General features: G+C 50.4%; 1 protein-coding gene across 3 annotated transcripts in view; it reads right to left on the reverse strand.

The window, feature by feature from the left end:
- Positions 1 to 21,173, reverse strand: part of PTP4A3 (protein tyrosine phosphatase 4A3) — a 38,973-nt gene that overhangs the window by 5,421 nt on the left and 12,379 nt on the right. For 2 of the 3 annotated variants that reach the window (XM_030231107.2, XM_018914400.3), the window contains exons 2-3: positions 1,578 to 2,389; positions 194 to 286 (exon numbers count right to left, since the gene is read on the reverse strand). In XM_030231107.2, coding sequence (XP_030086967.1) covers positions 194 to 286; positions 1,578 to 1,682 — 198 coding nt within the window. In that variant the 5' untranslated portion in view covers positions 1,683 to 2,389. Of the gene's footprint in view, positions 1 to 193; positions 287 to 1,577; positions 2,390 to 8,017; positions 8,144 to 21,173 lie in introns of those variants that run through there. The other variant, XM_009088446.4, reaches the window with a different exon arrangement.

Here is a 21,173-nt window from a genome sequence, read left to right on the forward strand (position 1 = left end):
GAGTCACAGTTTCGGCTGCGTGGGCAGCACGTCTCTTTTTAAAGCACCAGCCTCAGCTCAGCACAGCTGAGCTTCCAGCTCTGCTCCTGCCTCAGTGTGATGCTGTGCTGGGCTACTGGGGTGTTTAACAGCCCCAAGGGATGAGATTTTTAAGGGTGGTGTTGGGGCAGTGCCCATCCTGCTGCCCACCTACCATGACAGTGATGCCGTCCTTCTCCAGGGGGGTCTTGTCATAGGTCACTTCACACACTCGCACGACCGTGGTGGCACCGTACTTCTTCAGGTCCTGGGGAGGGAAGGAGAAGGAGGGGTCTGAACAGACCCTGCCAGATGCAACCCAGTTAACCCTGACACATCCAAGCCCTGCTATGACCATGTGGAGCAGTATGGACCATAAACAGGGTTGTGCCCCTTCTCTGAACCCTTCGCACATGGTCCATCCCTGTCAGGCACAAGGAAACGTGAAATCCCAGGACATCAAAGCCACGTGGCCTTGTAGGATTTCTAACCAGCATCTTCATGACTCCTCAAAGTCATGAGTACCAATGGGGCCATTTATTTTTAAGCCCTGACAGCCTCATCGGCAGGGATTTTATACCTCAGGCAAAGAAACATCCCTGACATGGGTGCCAGTCCTCTGAAGGAGAAATTGTTTGTGCCTGCTGAGGTCACACTCCTGATGCAGAAATGCATGGAGGCAGCTGTGGGGGAGTCATAGCATGCCCTGCCAAGCCGAGCTCAGCATCTCACAGATGGCTCAGGGGGGCTCCACCTCGCTGCTGTATCCCATCATCACTCCAACATGCTGCAGGCTCAGGCGTGGGACTTGGGATGCTTCCAGCATGGCTCACTGCCCGGCGCGAGGATTGCCCCCGGATTACGCGCCCGGTGCGCCGGCCTCGCCGGGAACCATGAGATCATCCCCAGTGATCCACCTCCTTTGTTCCCCCTTGGGCGCTCACCAGACCGTGGTGAGCCCCACATGCTCAGCAGCCTGGCCAAAAGTCTAAGAGACTTTGGAGGAAAGAGGAATTTTTCTCCCTTCCCAGTTGTGTGGTTCCCATCGCCCTCTGCAGTGAGTATGGGGTGGCTGTCCCCAAATCACAGCCACCTTCCTGTCACCCTGAGGCAGTAGAACTCACACAGCTGCTACCAGTGTTGGCTCTCCAACACCAAGCTCTCCAGCACTACCCAACACACTCTGGGCATTGGAAATATGCTGGGATATTTGAGATCAAAAGCCATTACTGACGTGCTGGGAGGGACAGGGCAGGTTGTGTGAGTACCCATGTGCATGGCTTCAAAACCCTGTGACATGACGTGCTAGTGGGTCTGGCAAGGGATGCAACAGGAATGGGGAAACTCTGCTCCATCTCTACTGTGCCCAAACATCACACTTGGGGTGCTGAAAAACATCCCATCCCAAAAAGCTGGCAAAGATTGGACCCACTGCCCACCCACTGCCCTTTGGTGCTATGGTACCAAAGGGGATGTGCTGTCCTCTCATCAACATCAGCTTTTAGCCCCAAAAGATGCAACTGGACCCTGGTTCCCACCTTCCAGCCTCCCCTCCTTACCTCCAAAAAGGTGCTGAGCGTGGCATTGGTGGGGTTGTGGGTGATGAGGAACCTCATGTTTTTGTAGCAGACCTCCACGGGTGCAGGGCGGTTCATCCGGGCCATGGTGGGGACAGTGGGAAGGTGAGGTGGTGCTGACAGTGGCAGGGGACAAACCCAAGAAAAGAGTGGTGTGGAGGGGCAAAAAAAAAAAAAACCAAACAAAAACCCAACGACCCCTCTGCGCCTCAAAAATAAAAATAGAAGGATCGAGAACTCAATATACAGACGTTGTGCAAATAATCCCAACTCCTGGGAGTGCACCGGCTTCCTTGACACACCACAAGCCTCCCGGGGGGGAAAAAAAAGCCAGATGGGGGGGAAAAATAATATTAATGAAACAATAATAATAATAATTAAAGAAAAAATCCCTTTGCTGTAGTGTTGGCGTCCTCTGCGTGTGTGCGATGGCGAGCGGCTGCTGCCTCCGGTGCCGCGCGCTCCCGGGCGCTCTAGAAAGGCCTCTGCATATGGGGGGTGGTTGGTGGTGGCGGGAGGGTGGCCCCCGTCACGTTACCCCATCGGGGTATGTGGAGTACTTGGGGGCGGCACGGGGGACCGGGAGCCTACGGGGCGGCGTCGGCGGCGTCGGGCAGCGGTGCCTCGCTGGGGCGATCCATGCACGGGAGCCTTGAATGGTTGAGTCGGAGGGTCGGGGTGCTGGGTGGGACGAGGAGAGGCGGCCGGGGGCTGCTTCACAGGGCGGGCTGCCGGGGACTGCGGGGCTCACAGCTGCTCCTCAGCACCTCCATAAATCCCAGTGCAGAGCGAGGCTGTGGGGGAGAGAAAGGGAAATGCGGTGGTGAGAGTGTCCTCCTCCCCAAGGAAGCTCCTGCCTGGTGTGGGCACCCCTGAAGGCACCATTACTTTCTACATCCCCTGCGAGCATCCCTGACCATTCTCATCTTAACAGCAGACCACAAATGAGAAAGTGAGGTGGTATTTAAAGCTAAAGCTGAAATATCATCTGGAGAGCTGGAACGGCACTGGAAAGCCAGAGGGGTTAACTCGCATTTCACCTGCAGAATGGAAAGCACATGGCACGGAAGGCCTTGCTCCCATATACCACCCAACATCTGCACCTGCTGCTGGATTTAAGCATCCAATTAATTCCAGATGACCTCTCTGACACCCATCCAGATCCCCCAGACCTCACCTTTGTGTCCCCAAAAGCACGTTGAATATCTCCACCCCAAATGCACGCTGTGCCTGAAACCAGCTGCCGCTGCTGCTAATCGGCCACATGCTCCTGGTGCTGGGCTCATGTCCACTAAATGCACCTCTAATGCTCTTAGGAGAATTAAGCTGCCTGCAAATGAGCTATCTTGGGGAGGGGGGGGCGAGGAGGGGGTTGTGTGTGTGTGGTTTTGCCATGGTTAGTGATGGATGTGTCTCTCTGCCTGCTCATCCACATTCCCACACTGCTGGCACATCGCTCCCAGTAACAGGACCCGGCCCCTCCACCCGTGGCATCTTTGCTTTCAAGGATGGCAGTGGGAAGAATTAAGAAAGAAAATCAACTCCCACTGTGGAAATACTCAAATCCATGAGATGATGGGCCCAGTGGGGAGGTAAGGGCTCTGCCAGCCCCACTCAGAGCTGAGGGAAACCCAGCCAGAGCCTCCCCAGGTTGTTCCCAACTGGACTCTTGTTTTGAAACTGGTCCTTCCCCAGGTCAGCGGCTGCTTAGTGTCGGGTGGCCAGAGCCTCAAAATAGACCATAAGCACATAAGTAACCCAAGCCAGGCCAGCAGGCACCCCCTTGGCTCTCCTCACAGAAGCCAGAAACTTTCCCCTCTGGATTGTTTCACCCTTATGCAATGAGACAAGGTGGGAGTAGGGAGATGAGCTGAGCCCTGACCAGCTCATAACAGCACCTGGGTGCTGACAATGGGTTTGTCCATGCCTGAGCATCATTTACAACGTGTTTAACACCTCCTGTTTCTCCAGTGGTACCCAGGAATGAAAAAGTTAAATAGCAACAGGAAAAAAGCCAGGTGAGGTATCAGGGGAAGCAGAGCTGCTCTGCTGAATGTGCCCCAGTTTGGCTGCTAAAATCATGAACTCTTCCCAACAACCATCTTCCATCACACCTGACTAATTTTTTTTTTGCCCAAAAAGAAGGGGATAATGCTATCCCAGAGTCCTGCAAGGATGTTCTGCAAAGTTCAAACCCTGCTTGGGCTTCAAGGGATGAGTGGGACATTCAGGGGGGACGACTTTCCAGTCCCCATTGAGAAATCAGATTTTAGCAGCTGATGGAGGCTGGGAGCTTGGCCGAGGCATGGGAGTGAGGTGGGAGCTGCCTCTCTGCAGCATTTTAGGTTTGATTTGGAGCAGCTAAACCCACAGATGATGCTGAACCCCCCAGGGTAACTGATCCTCCCCACCTGGACCACAGCAGCTGGAATTTTTGCTCAAAGCTTGTAACGATCATGCAAGGTGGGCTGGAAAACCTGCTTCCCCCACAGTGTTCACCGAGCTTTTTCAGTGATGATCCCACCTATCACTTTGTGGGGTCAGCTTCTTCCCAAGACAATCTCACAATGGCTGGGTAAGAACCAATTTGTTATTTCTGGAGGGTAATTCTGGGCTGGTTTTGGCTGTGTGGCTCCTACATGTCCAGCTGCTAATCTGCTGGCCAGCACAACCACAAAAAGGGATGGGAGGTGGGAGAGACGGGCAGCCACAGTTGCCGGCTCAAAGGGAAGAGCTGATGCAAAGTAGGAATTGCCCCAAACCATGAGCTTGAAAGCCCAGTTTCTCTGAAACAAAGGACTTGAGGATATTTTGCTTTTACTTTTCATGCCTTTGCTCTTCAAGCTTTCAGTGTGTTTAATGCCATCTGTCCTAATGATTTGATCTGATCCTGACGATCTATCTGATTCGACACACGAGCACCGGAGGTGCACAAGGGAAAGCATCAAAAATGACTTTTCTCCCTCCAAACAACCTCATACCTTGTTTTAACCTGCTGCCAGGGACATTAATACAAACTGTGCCCATGTTTATCCATGTCCTGGATTAAATCCCACCTGCTGAGCAGCCCCGTGCGGCTGGGAGCTGCTGCCAGCACCAATGCCAGCACTGCCCCCTGTCATCATCCAGCACACAGTTCATGCTCCATCGGTGCTCTGGATCCTGGACAATTTTTTATTGGCTTGGGTGTGCTCACTGCCAGTAACGGAGGCTCAGTGGGAACCGCCTGCCTACGAGAACAGCGAGTGCTCCTTTCCCACAAGGTCTCCTCTCTCCAGTGGAAGCGTTTCAAGTATTTTGGCAATCACACATCCCAGCAATTCAGTCCCGAAGTCCATAAATCCCTAATGGGTATTCAATCACAAATCATCCCCGGCGGTTCAGGCTGCGATGCTGATCTCCATATTAAGCGTGGCAGAACAATGTGGAAAGGGGAATTTCAGCTAATATTAATAACCTGCCAAGTGGAATATAAATCCTTCTCATTTGAGCGCTCCGGGGGATCTAGAGGAAGCATGTGAGGACACAGTGAACAAGCCCTGGATGAGGATGCTCAGCAGTGGAGCAATGGCCTGTCAGGCTCAAACCCGTCTTGGGGAACCTCGATGAAAGGAGCTGTAGCCAGGTGGGGGTTGGTCTCCTTCCATGTAACAAAGGACAGGACAAGATGAAACAGCCTCAAGTTGTGCCAGGGGAGGTTTAGATTGGGCATAAGGAAAAATTTCTTCACTAAAAGGGTGTTGAGACATCGGAGCAGGCTGCCCTGGGAAGTGGTGGAATCAGTATTCCTGGAAGTGTTCAAGAGGCATGGATGTGGCAAATGGTTTAGTGGTGGACCTGGCAGCGTTAACAACTGATCTCAGAGATCTTTTCCAACTTTAATGATTCTATGACTTTCTTTTCACCATGACTGTGGAAATTTCTGCTTCTTACACAAGAATTTTGCAGCCAAGAGCCCACCGAGGATCCAGTATGAATACACACCAGTGTGGCGAGGGAGCTGTGAAGGCTGCTGCTCTTGGGAATGGGGACCCCTGAGCCATCACCTCCTTGTCTTACACCCCTACAGCTGAGGGGATCACAGGGGTCTCTGAAATATTCCTTTCCAGTGTGGCCAGACCATTACAAATGTCTTGGCCACATCCCAGATGTCCAGGGACTGAGCCTGCAACAGAGGAATGATGCTGATCTTCCTCAGGGCAACCTGATGGAAAATAAAGGTCAGATCTTCTTCACCCAGAGACTGGAAGAGCTTGGGTGGAGAGACAAGCAGCTGCCTGACCTGATGGCTATGCTGCTGGTACCCAGCTAGCGGGACAGATGGTGGAGTCAGGTTTTCCTAAACACAGCACATCCCCAAGAGAAGGAAAAGGAAGCTCTGCAGAGCCAAAGTGTCGCTCCACATGAGCTTTAGCAACGGGACTCGGAACAAAGGCTCTTACTCACCCAAACAATGTGTATCTCACCCGTACATAAATATAGCGATCTCGGAGTGAGCACATCTCCTGTTCAAAGTTCATCTTCAGAGAAATCCAACAAAACACCCAGCTGTGTCACACTTTCTTGACCTCTCTCCTGCTTTCAGCTCACGTAGCAAGACACTGACCAGCCCTTTCCCCTTTTAAGGCTGACGAAGTCCTGCTCTCCCTGCTCCCAACAAGCACTTCCATCACCCTGAAAACTGAATCCAAGTTTCTGAGCATTTCCAGTTACCATCATGCAGAAGTTTCTGCACACATCCATTGCCACTGACAAGAGTGACCATGGGAAGCAGGTCTGTGAGGCTCAGCTGCACACATAAGATCTGTACCAGCAGTACCACCAGTGACACCATTGCCACCAGTGTCACTAGTGCCACCACCATCACTGCAACCAGAATCAGCAGCACCACCGCTGTCACCATTGCCACCACAACCACAATGACTACTGCCATGAGCACCACCACTGCCACCAGTGTCACCACAGCTATCAGTAGGAGGACCACCACTGCCACCAGCATGACCAGCACCACTGCCACCAACCCCACCACTGCCACCACTATGAGCAACCACTGGGTTCCACCAGCATGAGCAGCATCACCACTGCCACCATCACCATCACTGCCAGGGAGAACAGGTCCCAGGACACAGAAAGCCACAATGCTGTGACTGTCCCCAGCCTGTGACTGCAGCTGGGACACAGCCAATGTGCTGAGATTTCCTCCAGTTGCATCCGCACGGAAGGAAACAGGAAAGGTGCAGGAGGAGGGCGACGGAAACCAAACACCCAGCAGGAGCCAGCATCTGTGGGGAGAGGTGTAAGCAGCACCAGCACGTCCTGCTGCAGGGCGGGCAGAGCTGCACAGAGCAGATGGGATGCCCTGGAAAAGCCATGCTGAGTACCATGGTGGCTGTCGGGTACCTGCTGCCAGGAGTGAAGCAGTGCCCAGCACCATCTGCCAGGGAAGCACTGTGGGGTTTTTCCTCCAAGGGGTTATTTTTTAGATTCTCTTGCTGCACGTGATGTTTTCTGAGCAAAACACGACACGAAGGATTAAAAATGCACAGGTGTAGAGGGAGAGTGATGGGGGGCTCTTGACAGCCCATGAAAACACACCTGCAAGATAAACCAGGTCATGCATCTTTCCCCACATCCTTTTTGGTGTGCAGTAAATACTGGCTAACATGAAATTTTGCCAAAGAAAGGTATGCAGCCCTCGATTTTACAGCTCCAGTTGGACTTAAGGAGTTTGATAACATTTAGAGAGCAGGGAAAGATGCCAGCATGATGTTGGTGTGGAGATTTGCAAGCAGGAGGCACTCAGGACACCAGGAAAGAGGGAGGAATGGGGAAACTGAGGCAGCCAGCCAGCCAGATAAAAAGAAGAGCAAAGTCTTCCCAGCACTGAGCAAGCTGGGAATGCACCAGAGGCACTGGTAACATGATCAATCCTTTCTTATCTTGTATTTGCACCTTTTGTCTTTGAAGAGAAGCTGAGGCACAGAGTGGAAAGTGTCTACAAAGGTCCTTTGGGAGCTGTTTTTCCCTCTCACCCAGATTCACAACCCCTGAACACAGACCCTGTGTTCACACTGGAATTCTTGTGATGCCACCAGTGTCAGGGCTGACTCTCCTGTCCAGAGCTCACAGGGCAATGGCCTGGAGGAAACATGATGCTTCAACCACCCCTTCAATAGCCCTTTAGCTGGAATTTCAGCTTTTCCCTTCTCATGCAGCCCCCAAGCAACTTGAATTTGAGGTCTCCATGGACAGCTTTTAAACCTAATTCCTTCTTGTACCAGAAGAGATTCAGCAATCAGAGAATCATAAAAACCACAAAAAGGCACTAAACCTTCCACACGGTGAGGAAAAGGAACCCCCCCCAGCTGAACACAGTCCCCCACCCATCCATCCCACCCTGTCCCCAGCAGTGGACAACTCACAGGCAGCCACTGGTGGCCCTGCTCACAGTGAGATCCTGGTTTTATGATCTGGGATATCCCCTCCACTGCCTTCCCCCAGCAGCCACGAGGAGCTCGCAGCCGTGTGCCGACGTCAGAGGTTTTTCCTGGCTTGGATTTGAAGGAAAAGGAGGAAAAAAAAAAAAAAGAAAAATGAGGGGGGAGGAAGAGAGGCCAGCTCCATGGGGAAAAGTAATAACAGGCTTGGGGCTGGCTGCCTCCCAGATCTACAGAGGGTGTGCCCCAGAGGGTTTTTTTGGGGAGGGGTGAAAGGCTCGGTCGTTTGGGGATGGATAGTCCCCACGCTCTGGGGCCCGATGCACAGGGAAGTCAGGCTCCCCAAATACTGGGGGCCAGCTCCCCCCATCCTTCAGGAATTTCTTTTGGCCAGAAAAATAAGGGGGAAAAGCAATTCTGTGTATGATTGGGCATTTCCAGTCTTCAAGCCTTGTCCAACAGTTTCTTTGGAAAGAAAAGAATCCCAAAGCAGTATCCTCACCCCAAAACACACGCTGGGGGCAAACTGACCACAGTGGCTCCCCCCAACAAGTGCCATTGCCATGTGTCTCTCCCACCCTGAAACTGGTGCAGCTGAACATCTGTTCAGCTTTTTTCTTGTGGTTTCTCACAGTATTTTGAGCAAATTTAATACTTGTGGCAGGTGGCAAAGCTTGGGGGTGGGGGTGCAGAATGATGTGTTTTTTGGGGGAAACACAAGAAACAGCAGCACACTCCTGGGGAGGGCAGGGAGGAGCTGCCATGACCTCCCCTTTGAGGTACAGTTGAGCCTGAACCTCTGTCCCACAAGACCGAACTTTGCTATCTGCAATGTCCCTCCTCGGTGGGGGGATTCTGATGGGAAGCTGTCCCTACATTACCTGGTCAGGCCACCAGGAGCCCTGACCCAAGGCCACCAGAGCCCTGTCTGCGTCACTGGCGCCTCTTGCACAATCCCCAAGCCAGGCTGCGGTGGCTTTGATGGAAGTTTGCAGATGAAGGGTGCTCCAAGGGACTCAAATCTACCCAAAGGGTGGATTTTGACCTGCAGACAATGTTGAAATAGTGTTCTGTGACATGCTGGGGATGCAACACAGGACAGAACATACTCTGCCTGTGATGTGTCCCACGGACAGATCTCTGGTGGCATCAAGCTATGGTCAGGATTGTCCAGAGTAGCCAAGCTCTGGAGAAAGGCAGCTCTTCCAAGTCAATGGCATCAGGTTTAGAGGGTGTTTGTGGGTCTCTGAGCTTCCTCCACCATCCAGAACCTGTGCTGCCTGGGGTTGTTCCCCCAAGCCATCTTGCTGCTGCTCTGCACCTTTTGTTTTACACATTTTACCCCATGGAGACTGGGTCACACAAATCGTAATAGGCTGCTGGGAGGTGGCAGCCCCACCAGCCCTCTCCTGTGTGAGGGACACACAAAAACACTTCTGAAGGCAGCCACCAAGCCCATGGGGACAGTGCTGCAGGGAAACCCCTGGGTTGTTTCCTCCTCATCCTCTCCAGCCACGGCTATTGTCACCTTAACAGCAGAAACTGCCCCTTGAAACAGCCCTTCCAGGGATGTCCCTCTTCCAGCAGGATGGGACAGAGATGCTCCATGTAGGTGAGAAGTGTCCCCTCAGGAGTATCAACAATACAGAGAACACAACTGAGTGTCAGCCAGGATAATTAAAAGCCATGGAGCAAGTGAAGGGAGATGGGAAAACAGGCTGCTCCTGGGTAGGATGTGGCAAGGTCTAGCAGTGCTGTCAAGACCCCAGAACACATCGTGCTCCTGGCTGCTCCCATTGAGCCCAGGTCCTGCAGAGATAGTTTTCCCTAAAACCTTCTTCCAGAAAACTCCTTAGCTCCAGCAAAAAGCCACAGCAGAGCTCCGTGGTTGCCACAGGACAAGTGCTCTGCAAAAGCAACATGTCAACAAAGCTCTAGGGACAAAGGTAGGTACTTCCAAGCTGCCAGTTTTGGATGCATGGCTACAACATGGCCTGATCCTGTACCTTCTCCTACCCTCCTGGACCCAGCCATCCTCAGCAACAAGGAAAAAATCCTATGGTCCTGCCACCCTTGTGCAAAACCCCAAAGTTGTGCCAAGAGATGTCCCCCACTCATGGGAGCTCGCAGAGTAAATGCAGGTGGTCTTCTTTCAAATAGAAGATCAAAGGGCCTGAAACGCTGAAAGTCACAGCTGTTCTTGCTGGAGGGACAGCAATGTCTCCACTCACTCTGCCTGGTGACGAGGCAGTAAAGCACTGCCTCGTCCTCAGCCTGATTTGCACCTTGTCCACACAGAAGATGGGGGACTAAACTGGAAGGAGGAGGAGGGAGGATCAAGCATCACTTTGGAGAAAGGAGATCAAGGCAGTACAGAACTCAGATTGCTCAGGGTCTGCAAACCATAATCATAGAATTGTAGACAGATTTGTAAAATCATTCAGGCTGGAAAGGATCTCCAAGCTCATCAAGTCCATCCTTCAACCAAGTACCATCCTGCCCACCAAACCACTTTCCTGAGTACCATGTCTACCCATTTTTGAACACTTTAGGGATGTTTTCCACCACTTCCCTGAGTAGTTCATTCCAATGCTGAGTTGCTCCTTCAGTGAAGAAACTCTTCCTGATATCCAACCTGAACCTCCCCTGGTGCAACTTGAGGTCTTTTCCCAACTACAGAACTTCTGAAACTCAAAGCCCCTTGGAAATGCACCTTGCAGATGAGCTCAGATGGACATAAAAAGGTGAGGATGTGGCAGTAGCTCTTTCTCCAGCTCAGGAATTGGTGGTCAGGGAAACCTCACTGCAGGCTTTCACTGTATTAAAGAGAGGTTGAAAAAAAAAGATTGAAAAATACTTTTACATGGGGCTGTAGTGATAGTACAAAAAGCAACAGCTTTAAATTGAAAGAAGGCAGATTCATATTGAACATAAAGAGAAAATTTGTTATGATGGGACTCGTGACAACTGAAACAGGTTGTCCCCAGAAGCTGGGGCTGCCACATCCCTGGATATGTTCAAGGCCAGGCTGCAACCTTGAGGCCTTGAGCAACCTGGTTGCAATGGAAGGTGTCCCTGTCCACGGCAACATGGCTGAAATGAGATAATCTTTAAAGGTCCTTTCCATCCCAAACCACTGCATGATGCTCTGAGTGCCTGATGGCCAAAGTGGTTGGGTGTCACCACGAGCCTTCCTCTGGGTTCTCCACATCAGCTCCCACTCAGCTTCCCACTTGCAACTTTATCAAGTGGGGTTCAAACTGGATTCAAGTTAACCAAGGTATTAAAAAACCCTTGCTGGAACAGGACACTCTGAGAATTAGGAAAATGAGATGAAAAACTGAAAAATCCTTTGGGCTGGAGCCCTACAATGCTGCAGCTTGGGACTGGTGGTTTTGGGCTGCAAAAATGGGCTCCCCAATTACCATCAAGCCTGTCTCTTTCTGGGCTGCACACCAGAAGCAGGGAGCAGCTGCTGCAGCCCCAGATGAGCAGAATTTAAATCACATCCTCACTTGTCACACAGAGAGGCTCTGGCATGCCAAGGCTGCTCCCAGCCACTGTTGGAGGCAAAACCAGCTAAAAAAAGATGGCAAACTATATGGATCCTGGCACTTCTTGAACTTAAATGAACTGTCTTTTGATACAGAAGATGAAGAGTCATCTAATCCTGTTCCTGTCATTCACAGGAAGGATTTCCAGCAGTGGCTTTGTAAAAGCCAGCAAACGCCCTGGTATTTCAGGAAGGGAAATTGCAATGATTTGCATGAGCAAAAAGCTCATGTCAGAGCCACTGTGGGATGATGATACTTGGTGCTCTTTCCATCCTGTCAGGGAAAGCAAGGAGAAGGTCATGCAGCACAGCCAGCTGTCTTTGATGGACTGCACCCGGGTAATTCTGGAGATCACTGAAGGAGAAGGACCACATCCTCAGGAGAATGTCAGGATGAGGAAGAAATCCCTCCTGTCTAGAGAGGAAACACCACCTGAACACCATAACAAGTGGGAATGGTGCACCCAGAAAAACCAAATCCAACAGTGGGATGTTGCAACCTCAAAGCACCTTTCCAGACTGATACCACTCTCGGACAACATGGAGGTGAAGTGGTCATCACCAAGTGTTTTTGGGGCTGGAAGAACCTTGCAGTCAGCATCACTTCTCCCCAGAATGCCAAAAGGTTGGAAGGAGAGGGTCTGACTGTTCAGGAAGTACCCAGGAAAGCTTACACACAAGCATGCTTTGCCTTTGACTCTCTTTCATCTAGATTTTTGCATAAATCTGGTGCTGCCTTTAGGGAAATGCAAATTCCCTGGAGAAAGGGGAGCGTTTGAAGGTGCTGGCTGTTCTGACGCGCCAGGCAAGGAAGAGACGCTTTTATCACCTGAAAATTAAATAAAGGCTGAGATGTGAAGCCTCTCCACCCTGCTAAGCAGGAAAACTTCCTCAGCTCCTAGGGCCGGATCCAGTAGGGATGGGACAGGCAGGATGCAGCGTTTCATCTGTGCTCTGCACATCCTCCCCAGCCCCAGGGGTGAGCTTTAATGGCCTGGAGACACGCAAGCTGCGCAAGCTGCTCCGGCTCCGCTTGGTTTCCCGGCTCCTCTTGGCTCCCTGACTCCTGGATGGTTTCTGAGGCATTTTGACACCCCGGTGTGGGTGGCATTTCCAAGCCACCCTTGCTGTGCTGGAGCAGGCTCTAATCTAGCTGAAAGCAAATGAGCTTCCCTGGGTAAAGGAAGCTGCAAGCCCAAATTCATCATTTATGATGAAGCTGACTGATAATAGTAAACATTTCTGGGGATGAACATGCACATGCTCTGCCTCTCAGCAGGGAAAAAGGAAAAGGAGGTGAATGAAAAAGCTACACCAGTAAGAAGCTGTCTGGGTTAAATATTGGCTCTGAAATCCATCCAGAATGGTCCCTGTCCCTCTGCTCCCAGGGGCACATAAGAGGGTTTCAGCCTGGGGAGGAGGCAGACAGACATTCCCTTCTGTTGGCCCTACATGTATCCTGGGAAGGTTTTTCTCCACCTCTTTTTCCTGCTGCTTCCTAAAGAGCCAGGCTGCTGCAAACAGAAAACAAAACATTGAGGAATATCTATGGAGACTTTGCAGAACACCCAGTGCTGAGTTAAGGCTCAATTAATTCCCCCATTGTAAGCTCCTTTGGTACAGAGAAAAAGCAAAATTAGGGCATTCCTATTAATATACCTGGCTCCATGCTGAAATCCATACTATTTCAACTATCCTAGAAGAAAAACCCTACACACACAGATGTGTACACAGTACTTCAGCAGTCAGCACAAAGATGTTTTGCTACTTCACAAATAATTTAAATTTGGCATTGCACATGACAACCAAGAGCAAAACAAGCCTGGTGTGGGCTGGACCACAGTGGGACAGAGGGAGCAGAGACAAGGGACACTGAAGATGTCCCCTCCAGCCACAGGATATGGGGCTCATCTGCTCCAGGGAAAAGTCAGCAGGTATTGGTTTGGCTCAGTTCTACCAGCACAAGGCTGTCTTGGCAAAGGCACCATGGAGCCGATCTTGCCTTGGGGGAGTTAAAAAATAAATTTAAAAGTTTATTTTCAGCCTGATCTCTTCCCAGCCCATCTCTCTACAAACAGGCAGCTGTACTGGCAGGGCACTGTGGGCAGCACCGGGACAGGCAGCCAAGGGTTGCTAAATGAGCACTGTAATTCAATGCTGAGGCATGGGGTGAAACTCTGCCATGTGTTCCCACAGGGAATTTCTCTGGCATTTTCTTTTATCTGCTGGTCGATAAAACATCCCCATCCTGTTTCCAGATCTCCTGTAAGTGTCATTCGTCACACAGATGGAGCACATCCTCTCTGCTGTCATTAGCACGTCCTGGGCATTTACTAGAAACAGAGGGACTTCCCTCAAGCTCCACCAGATAGTGGCACCTGAAAGACTGTGGAGACCTCAGCAAGAGACTTCCCTGCAAGGTTTGGAAATTCCAACCAACCTCTCCCATGAGGATGGACCCACAGCCTCCCTCTCTGAGCCTCGCCAGCCGGCAGGACTGTGGTGATCTGCATCTGGCTGGGTGCACCCATGGAGCCATCACCTAACTCAGGCACAGGGAACTCCTGCCCCAAATCTGCTCCCAGGAGACTGGCACAGTGTAGGAACAGGAGCCTTTAGTTAACACTAGGGATCAACTCTGAGCTCACACACTTCTCCAGCAAAACTGCAGGAAGGAGCATCACTGCAGCATCACTGCCTCTAAAGCTGGTGACAACACCACCAACTCCATACCAGGAGCACATCCCAGCCACTCTTCCAGCTTGCAGCCACAGCACCCAGGATGAGGAAGATTCACAGCATGCAGGACCAGAGTGCATCCCTCTGATGCAGGGCATTGATAAAACCCTGGTCTTCAACCTGCCCACTTCAATAAAACAAACAACAGCTCCATGAAATTCTCCCCTAACTTTAGTGGATACCAATTTTAGCCCAGCTGCCTGCATGACGCCTCTGCTTCATTTTTATGCCTAGCTTCAGGCAATATTCTGATTCTTGTAATGCCTGAAGACAGTTGTGGGGAATATACAGCCATTTTTAAAGCAATGTCAAAAATAAATCAGTGTTTTAAAGGGAAACGGGGTGGGGGTGGGGGGGAATAGCCTTGTTCTGAAAAAAACCCCAAACAAACCTACCTAGATTTGCTGACAAAAACCACCAACATGTGAGACACTCCTATTCTGATCCCCATCTCTGAGCCATGAAATCACAAAGCTGGACCATGGGCTGCCCCACTTGTCCACAGCTCACTGCCACTCTGTGATTGTTACCTTGGCGGAATGCAATAAGGTTACAAGGCTGTCCTGTGCAAAAGCTTTTTACACATTTGTTGTCATTCGGATGGGTTTAAAATCTGATGAGTTTTTTTCAACTTTCATTTTTGGAAGTGATTTATCATGGCCATGCACTTTAGCACTAAATGGATGGGGGATGCTCAAGAGCAACTCTGGGATATACAAAAGGTATTTCCAAGTCACACTAACCCAGCCTTGTACAATATGAGAATTTGAGACAAACTTTGTCTCCAAATCACGCCTTTCTCAATGAGTTCATTTTCAGGAAGCTGTCCCATCCACTAACCTCAAAAAATGAAAAAATGTCTCTGGCTCGCATCCATTAAACCAGATAAATGAGAGTTTGTAAGTTCATAACTTGAACTGAAGTCAGAAAGTTTTGTCTTTCGTTTTCTAGAGCTGATTCACAGCCAGACTGACCCGAAAGGTGGGCTTGCTTCAAGTTTTTTGTCATTTCAGGGTTCATTTGCAGTTTAAAGTGACGCTGTTTTCCTGCCTGAAGTCTCCTGTGCTCTCATCCTAGCTCAGTGCTGGCACAGCTTCTCTCTGCACTCCCCAAAGCCTGTGTGGACACACTTTTTGAACTTGATAAAGTGAAATGCCCCTGGATTTGCTTCTTTGCCAGAAGTTCAGAGGGATGTCAGGCAAGGATTTTGATCCTGGGGCTGTCTGAGCAATCATCCCTGATGCTGAGCACAGGAGAGAGCACCACCTTGGACTTATTTTTATCTCTAAAAAGACATTTGAGCTTTCCAAACTGAGCTTTTCCCCTCTCTGCTACACCAGTACAAGAATTGTGAGCTTCCTTATTTCACTGAACCCAGCTGTATTTCTGGTCTGCAGAGTCAACAAGAGGAGCAGCCAGCTTTCTGGCTCCCTTGGAAACTCTGCAGTCCAAGAAAATCAGACGAAACATTTGAATGTGCTCAAGCTTGTTCATCAAGAGTCTGATTTCTGAGGGACCTGACCCCGCGCCCAGGCCGGCCGACGCTGCACCGACAGCAAGATTTTTGGGTCCTGTGTGGAATACTCCTGCAACAGCCCTGCTGCCAAGTCTTGCAAAAGTTCCCAAGCTGAGGAGCTGGACTTGAGGAGCATCCACTGCAGGGTTCATGTGAGCTGCTGAAACATCTCAGCTCACCGAGGAAGGGTCAGAAGTAGGGAAGGACGTGCACCGTGCTGACTACGACTCAATAAAGGCAACAAAATACCTACAGAGGACTGTGTGACATCTCACACTGACTGTCACAGGAGGGCTGAGGTTGGAAGGGACCACCTCCAACCTCCCCAAGGGTGAGGCATTGCTATGGGCATCCCAGCCCTGATGCCTTGGCACCCTCATGGACATCCTGCAGATCAGATGGTCACTGCAATCACATGTTACCACCATACCTGGATTGATGGATGAGATTCCTGATCCCAGCTACTTGAACTGTGCTCCTCTGAGGAGATGGAGCATCTAAAGCACATTTCTAGAGTTAAAGGATATAATTTCCTCCTTTTGCCCTGCCCAAAGTCACTGAAGGACATGGAGACACAGATCTCCCTTCCCAAATGCTCTCTCTCAGCTCCAAACAGCACCAGACTCTTTCACTAGGGTCCTTCAGAGACAGGAAATGCACTCTCAACCCCAAAATGTGGTGATCACTCTGGATCCTCCAAAGAGGCTCATCAACAAGGCCCATCGGAGGTGTGGTGCCTGGTCATGGCCCAGGATAAGGCATCTGGCTGAGCCTGAAAGGTGGAAAGTTCAAGTGGCTGTTGTTTATTTGGCTTTGCAGAGAGCAGTCACCCAGGCTGAACGTGGGCCAAGCACCTTCCCATGGCAGGAAATACTGCTGGAGTCTTTAAATAACCACCAGTGGTCAGGGCTTTGGTTTACAGCTGCTCTGGATGGAAAACCATCCCTCACTCTGTGTCTACTCCAGCTCTCTCCTCAGTGTAAATGTCAACACTTCTCTCATTACCTCCTAGGTCTTCATGTCCATATCCACCAGCCCCACGTGGAAGCTTGACAGAAGCAGGAAAAGTTCTCCAAGCTCAGGCATAGAAACACATGTGGGCTTCTTATCCTTTGTGAAAGAGAAATTTTATGTCCTACAGTCAAAGCTTCCCTTTGCTATTGTGTAAATTCGTAGCTCCCTGGGGCTCTCCTCACCCTCCCCATCCTGCTTTAAGGTCCACACACATCTCCTCACACTCCAACACTGAACTGCACTACCATAAGTGCTCCTCACCTTCCTGCAGCTGGACTGGTGTGTTAGCAGTTCATATGATTAAAATCAAGAATAAAATCCTTCCTCCAGGGCAAGTAGAAAATGCCAAGATGTCTCCACAAAGGCTTTTCTCAAGTATTTCCCTAGGGTACTTGAAATCAGAAATCTTGCCAAGAACTTGGGTAGAATGGGTCACCCAGCAAATCCTGCTTTACTGATGGAAAGTTCCCAAAAGCTGTTTCACTGGGAAGCCTGGCTACTTGGGCATTTTGGCTTGCCAAGACTCCAGGGAACACAAATGATTTTTTTTTTTTTACCTATAGCTGTTAACATACTAACCTAAAATGATGGGCTGGTGAGAGGAAGCTCTGTAAATAAGCAAAATAACATTTTACAGCTGGAAAACAAGACCTTGTCCTGACCTCCTCTCTTGGGCAGATTCACTGGCGCACAGCAAACCAGTATTTTATTTTGAACTGTGCTTGTAAAAAGTTAAAAAAAGCTGCTTCCTTGACACTTAAGTCAGGTAAGGACACAGCAGGCCAATCTGCCACATAAATAAGCCAGCTCTTGTATACACATGTGTTTTAAAATAAGCTTATGAAATATAAACACATGGGCTTTAACAAAAAATAATTCAGCCTCACTGAAACCATTTAAGTGGGGCTGAGCCAGGCTTCAGAGATTCTGCCCAGGGCATGCTAACTTTGACCCAAAAACCCCTTAGAGACAAATAGAACACTTTCATAAACATGCAAAAAGGAGCAAAATTAAGTATTTTTCTGAAGGATCATCCCTAGAGCTGCATTTCTGTCTTGGTTACAGAAAGAAGAGATTGGGGGGGGAAGAGTTTCTTCCAAGCCGTGTGAGCACATTCCACACTGCTCACCTTCGTCGTACCCCTGAGATGGGCTATTTTTCCATTTGTCTATTTGTCCCTGGCCTGTACACCCCAGGAGAGGAGCCAACCACCAAGAAACTTGGGTTTTTAAAATAAAACACAGCCTTGGCTTCAGAGGGGCAGGTGCAAGGGGAAAAACTACTTTTAACCCTCATTCTGCAAGAGGGGAATGCTGGGACCCCTCTGAGTGGTGCTTGTCTGAGTTTAGAAGATTTATTTGGAGTCGATGGAGACATCTGACTGGTGGTTAATCCTGGGGCTGGGCACTGGGGCTGGGGAAGTGGACATCAAAGCATTCCTGCATCTGCTGGGGAAATGGGAGAGGCGGCACACAGAGCCCTGCCTCCTCCCTGTGTGGCTGCTGGGGCTACAGGCAGCACAGACATCAGCTTGGGGCTCTCCAGGACCCAGAAAAGCTGTCTAGATGTCTGAGCAACCCCCTGAGGATGAATCTTCCCACTTCATTTGCTGGGTTTCCACCTTGCTGCAAACACAAACATGAGGAGAGCCCTCATGAGCCCTCTGATCATTTTTGTGGTTTCCTCTGGACCTGTTCTGACAGGTCCATGTCCTTCTTGTGCTGAGGACCCCAGACCTGGGCACAGTTCTCCAGGTGGGTCTCACAAGGGCATATTCTGTGATTCTGTGAAGATGAGTTCAGCAAACTCACGAGATCTAGGTGTCCCTAGATCCATCCATCTTGGGATCCATGGTGGAAGCTTTTCCTACCACTGACAGAGGATGGTTCAAACGTCTTGTGAGCTGGTTCAGCAGCAACCCAAGAGTTAGCATCTGGCCTGGAGATGAAGAGCACATTAAGGATTTAGCAGGACCTGACAAGCTCATAAAGGGCAGCTATGCTAACTTTGTCAAAGGCTGGCATTCAGGACTTCTCCATCCAAGGAGCCAAACAGCCTCAGGCAAGCCGCCTCAGGGGAGTTCTGGGTACACTGCATAAATCTCCAACCTTATTAAAGCTCCAAAGACTACAGAATCCAGCTCCTGACCTTCCCCAGAGCAGAAAACGACAAAACGTTTCCTGTTATTTATAGCAGCTGGAGAGCCTGATGGGAAAACCCCACTTGTGAAACGTGGGCTGCTTGCCACAGCTGCTCTCAGGGAACGGTCAAGCTGCTCTGAACTCCAGCCTGGATGGACCATTTCATCCCTGGGGCCCATTCAGCCTGGGCAAGACCACATCCAGAGGCTGCACAAGAGGAACAGGCAAAAGGATCTTGCTCCTGTTGGCTGTTCCAGGTCATGTTTGCATGGCCAACTTGAATTAGACAAGGCTGAGCATCCCAGACAGGTGGCTTCATCTGTGGGATACAGGCACGTGGCCACCTTTGAGGAGCACAGGTAATCTATATGAGGCTCCACCTGGATGCAGCTGACCTCAACTAGGAGGCGACTGTCAGCTTTTTAGGGAAACTGAGGTGGTGGGCCCCTTTGCCCACCCCCACTAGGTGCCACCCCCTCCTCAAAGCATGGCAGGACAGGCACAGGCATGTTTATCTGCTGGTAGTTGGATTTCCACCACTCTGGCACGCATGGAAAGTGCTTTCCAGCACGTTCAGTCACGCAGGTGCAGGAAACCTCACAGCCCAAGGTGAGCTCTTCCTGCACCAGGATGGGCTTTGCTGCTGGGAGCCTCCCAGCACTGGTCCTGCTGGAGAGGAGCTTTTGCTGTCATGCTGTCGAGGAGGATTCCCAAAGCTTCTGTCTTGGGCCAGTGCCAGTGTGGGTGTTCTGCTCGCTCCCAGGCCGAGAGAAGCAAGCTGTTCCTCATGCAGGGCCGTGAGATGCAGTGAAGGAACTTGACAGCCATGAGAGGAGCAGCCGGCTCTGGAGCTGCCATGATGGTAGCTGAAAGGCTGTGGTGGCACCCAGGGACATGCACTGACCACTGCCCTGCCACAGTCAAAAATGAGCCATTGGGCTGAGGGTGGGGTGACAGTGAGTGTCATCAGTGTCAATGCAGCAGTGAACAGCTGCTGGGATTTAGGAGCACACTGGGAACAGCACAGATCACACTCTGGAACTTCATCATGAAGCTTCTGCTCCTGTCCAGGTAAGGATGCCTTGTGTAGGATTCATCTTGAGAGCAGAAACCTGAATTTAAGGACCCAGGAGCTTCATTAGAGTCATCACAAAAATCACAGAATGGTTTGGGTTGGAAAGGAACTTCAAATGTTGTCTAGCCCAACAGTATTTACTCCTGCAATGATCAAGGAGACCTTCCCGTAGATCAAGAGACCATTTCAGTCACCTGGTCCCAGGCTTCTTGACAGGTTCCTCCTGTCCTCCTCTGTCACAGCTCTGCTGTTGGTGAACCTGTGTGGCCCCATGGCCAGTGTGGAAGACTGAGATCTTGACACATCCTCAACAACAAAATCCCAAACCAGAGCCATGGTCAAGGCCTAGGCACATCTCCAAAAAGCCCAGATAGATTTTCTCCCAGGGAGATCTCAGCCCTTGCAATGGACAAGTTCCTTCCAAACATCCCCAGGCAGTTTGCCTGCAAGTCCAATTAATAACTATATTTTGTCAACAAAGTCGGGTCAGCAGCAATTCATAGGCTTCACACTGGTTAACCTTTTCCCACCAAACAAGCCCAGGGATATTTTGACTCTCTGCCCTTGAGAAGTTTATTTGTGTAGGATCCATCCACTTACCAGCTTCCGGCAATGAAAAGACATACAAGGAGCGTAACTGCTTTCTAATAGTTGGGGAAAGATTTGATGGCTGCGGTCAGGGTTCCCTGGCACTGGCTCTAGAAAAGCAGAGCACTTGCCAAAGCCACCTGAGAGAGTCCAAGAGGCTTGTAATTAGCCCAGGAGAGAAATCAGAATGAGTGCAACAGCCCAACCATGCCCCCAGATGCAACAGTATCTGCTGCGGAGAACCTGGAGGTGTTCTACTTGCTGGAGGCAAAATGCGTGGTCTGGGATTGTGGAATATTGAAAGAAGACTCAACAGAGAAGAAACATCAGAGAAAGCCATCCCTGCTTTCAGCCTTGTCCATATGCCACCACCTAGGAGGAGATGACTCAACACCAAACCAGTTCAAGATTCCCCATGGCTTTTCACTGCCCAGGACACCACATCTCATCATCTGATGCTCACTGGATTTTGAAGCAAAAGCAGAAGAGAGGGATCAAGGAAAAAGGCTTTCTTA

The sequence above is a fragment of the Serinus canaria genome, chromosome 2, assembly GCF_022539315.1.
Source record: "Serinus canaria isolate serCan28SL12 chromosome 2, serCan2020, whole genome shotgun sequence".
NCBI lineage: Eukaryota > Metazoa > Chordata > Aves > Passeriformes > Fringillidae > Serinus > Serinus canaria.